At 42.5% G+C, this 1,440-nt stretch overlaps 1 protein-coding gene across 1 annotated transcript in view; it reads left to right on the top strand.

Annotated features, from left to right (window-relative positions):
• The first annotated feature begins 333 nt into the window (after positions 1-333).
• The window catches only part of LOC101860851 (caveolin-1), a 4,300-nt gene continuing 3,193 nt past the window's right edge, over positions 334-1,440 (top strand). The window contains exon 1 of the mRNA XM_005109475.3: positions 334-467. Coding sequence (XP_005109532.1) covers positions 402-467 — 66 coding nt within the window. The 5' untranslated portion in view covers positions 334-401. The remainder of the gene's footprint in view (positions 468-1,440) is intronic.

Genomic DNA, 1,440 nt, shown 5'->3' with positions numbered 1-1,440 from the left:
ACACACACACACACACACACACACACAAACACGAACACGCACGCACGCACGCACACACATGGATACCTACCCCTAGTCTATACCTGGCAAACCCCAGGTCTTTACATATCTGGAACACCGTTGTATCGAATTTTAAAAGGTCTATTTTACTGTGACAGGCTGATCGACACAAAAGAGGTTGAAACTGGGGTGGGGTCGAGATTCCCAATAAAAACCCTTTGTGACGTCCCAACAGACGTGTTTACGTGGTTTCGAATAGTAACGGTCGTTAAGTAAAAAAACCTTTCGGGCGAGTGTCTCTTTTCTTCACACATATAATATTAAAACCCCCACAGCAGCAGCGGCAGTAGCAGCAGCAAGTTAGTTTCTCTATCGAGTGGAAGCACCAGCACGCCAGCAAGATGTCTCAGGATCTCGACCTTGATATGACCAACAGGGACCCAAATGATCTCAATGATCATGTAAAGGTAGGAAGACCATCTTGACCCACTTTTTATCAGTGAACTTGGTATCCCCCCCCCCTCTTTCTGTCATTTGGCCGGCATGCGTATGTTAGGTCAATATATCTGTCAATATTGTCTGTCTGTCTCGTCTTTAAGGTTTACTATTTGTTCATCTTGTAATATGAGCCAATAGAGCGGAACAGCGAAAAAACTCCGTTCAAGAATCCAACCTTAAAAATAAAACAAAAACAAACAATTAATCAACCAAATAAACAAACTAGCAAACATAAAAACAAACAGACAAACAAACAAACAAACAAACAAACCTTTAAAAAAGAGTTTAAAGGTTTTCTAGCGCTATATGTTAGAGATGGACGTTAAGAAATAACTTTTAAGACAACTTTTTTTTGCGAGAGTAGCTAGAAGCTGAAAGCCAAAGACCGAGGGTAATCGATGCGGGTTGTGCACGTTGCAGTTGCTCGAGTCTCGGTGTGCAGACCGGCTTGTTGCCACTGTTTTGATTTCTGATTTTCAGCTAACGACAACTGCACTCTTCAGTTTAAAGATGCTTCACCTTCAATAAGGAAAAACAAAACATCAGTCTGAACAGAAAACCCCCCCCCGTAACATCACCCCTAGACAAAAACCACCACCACCACCGACAGCAACAACAAAAACCCTGTCCAATTAATAAGGTGGCAGTAAGGTTTGAACTTATGACGCCCAATTAAAACCCTTTCGGAGAAAGTGTTTACTTTTTCTTTCCAATCCAAGTTTAATAAATTTTTTTCCTTTTCCAAATTAGATCGGGTGCTCTAATACCGATGTCAGTTTATGAAAATTCCAAACCAGAGATTTTCAACTCCGGTACATCTTCTAATATTCTTCAGCGGGCCCCTTTCCTTCACGCCAACTCCGGGGGCTCTCGTGGCCTAGAGGTTAAGGTGTTGGCCTCTCATTCAAAGGTCCCGGGTTCGATTCCGGGTAGCGACCAAAA

This window comes from Aplysia californica, unplaced genomic scaffold (assembly GCF_000002075.1).
Source record: "Aplysia californica isolate F4 #8 unplaced genomic scaffold, AplCal3.0 scaffold00782, whole genome shotgun sequence".
NCBI classification, from domain to species: domain Eukaryota; kingdom Metazoa; phylum Mollusca; class Gastropoda; order Aplysiida; family Aplysiidae; genus Aplysia; species Aplysia californica.
This window is presented reverse-complemented; position numbering and strand designations above follow the sequence as displayed.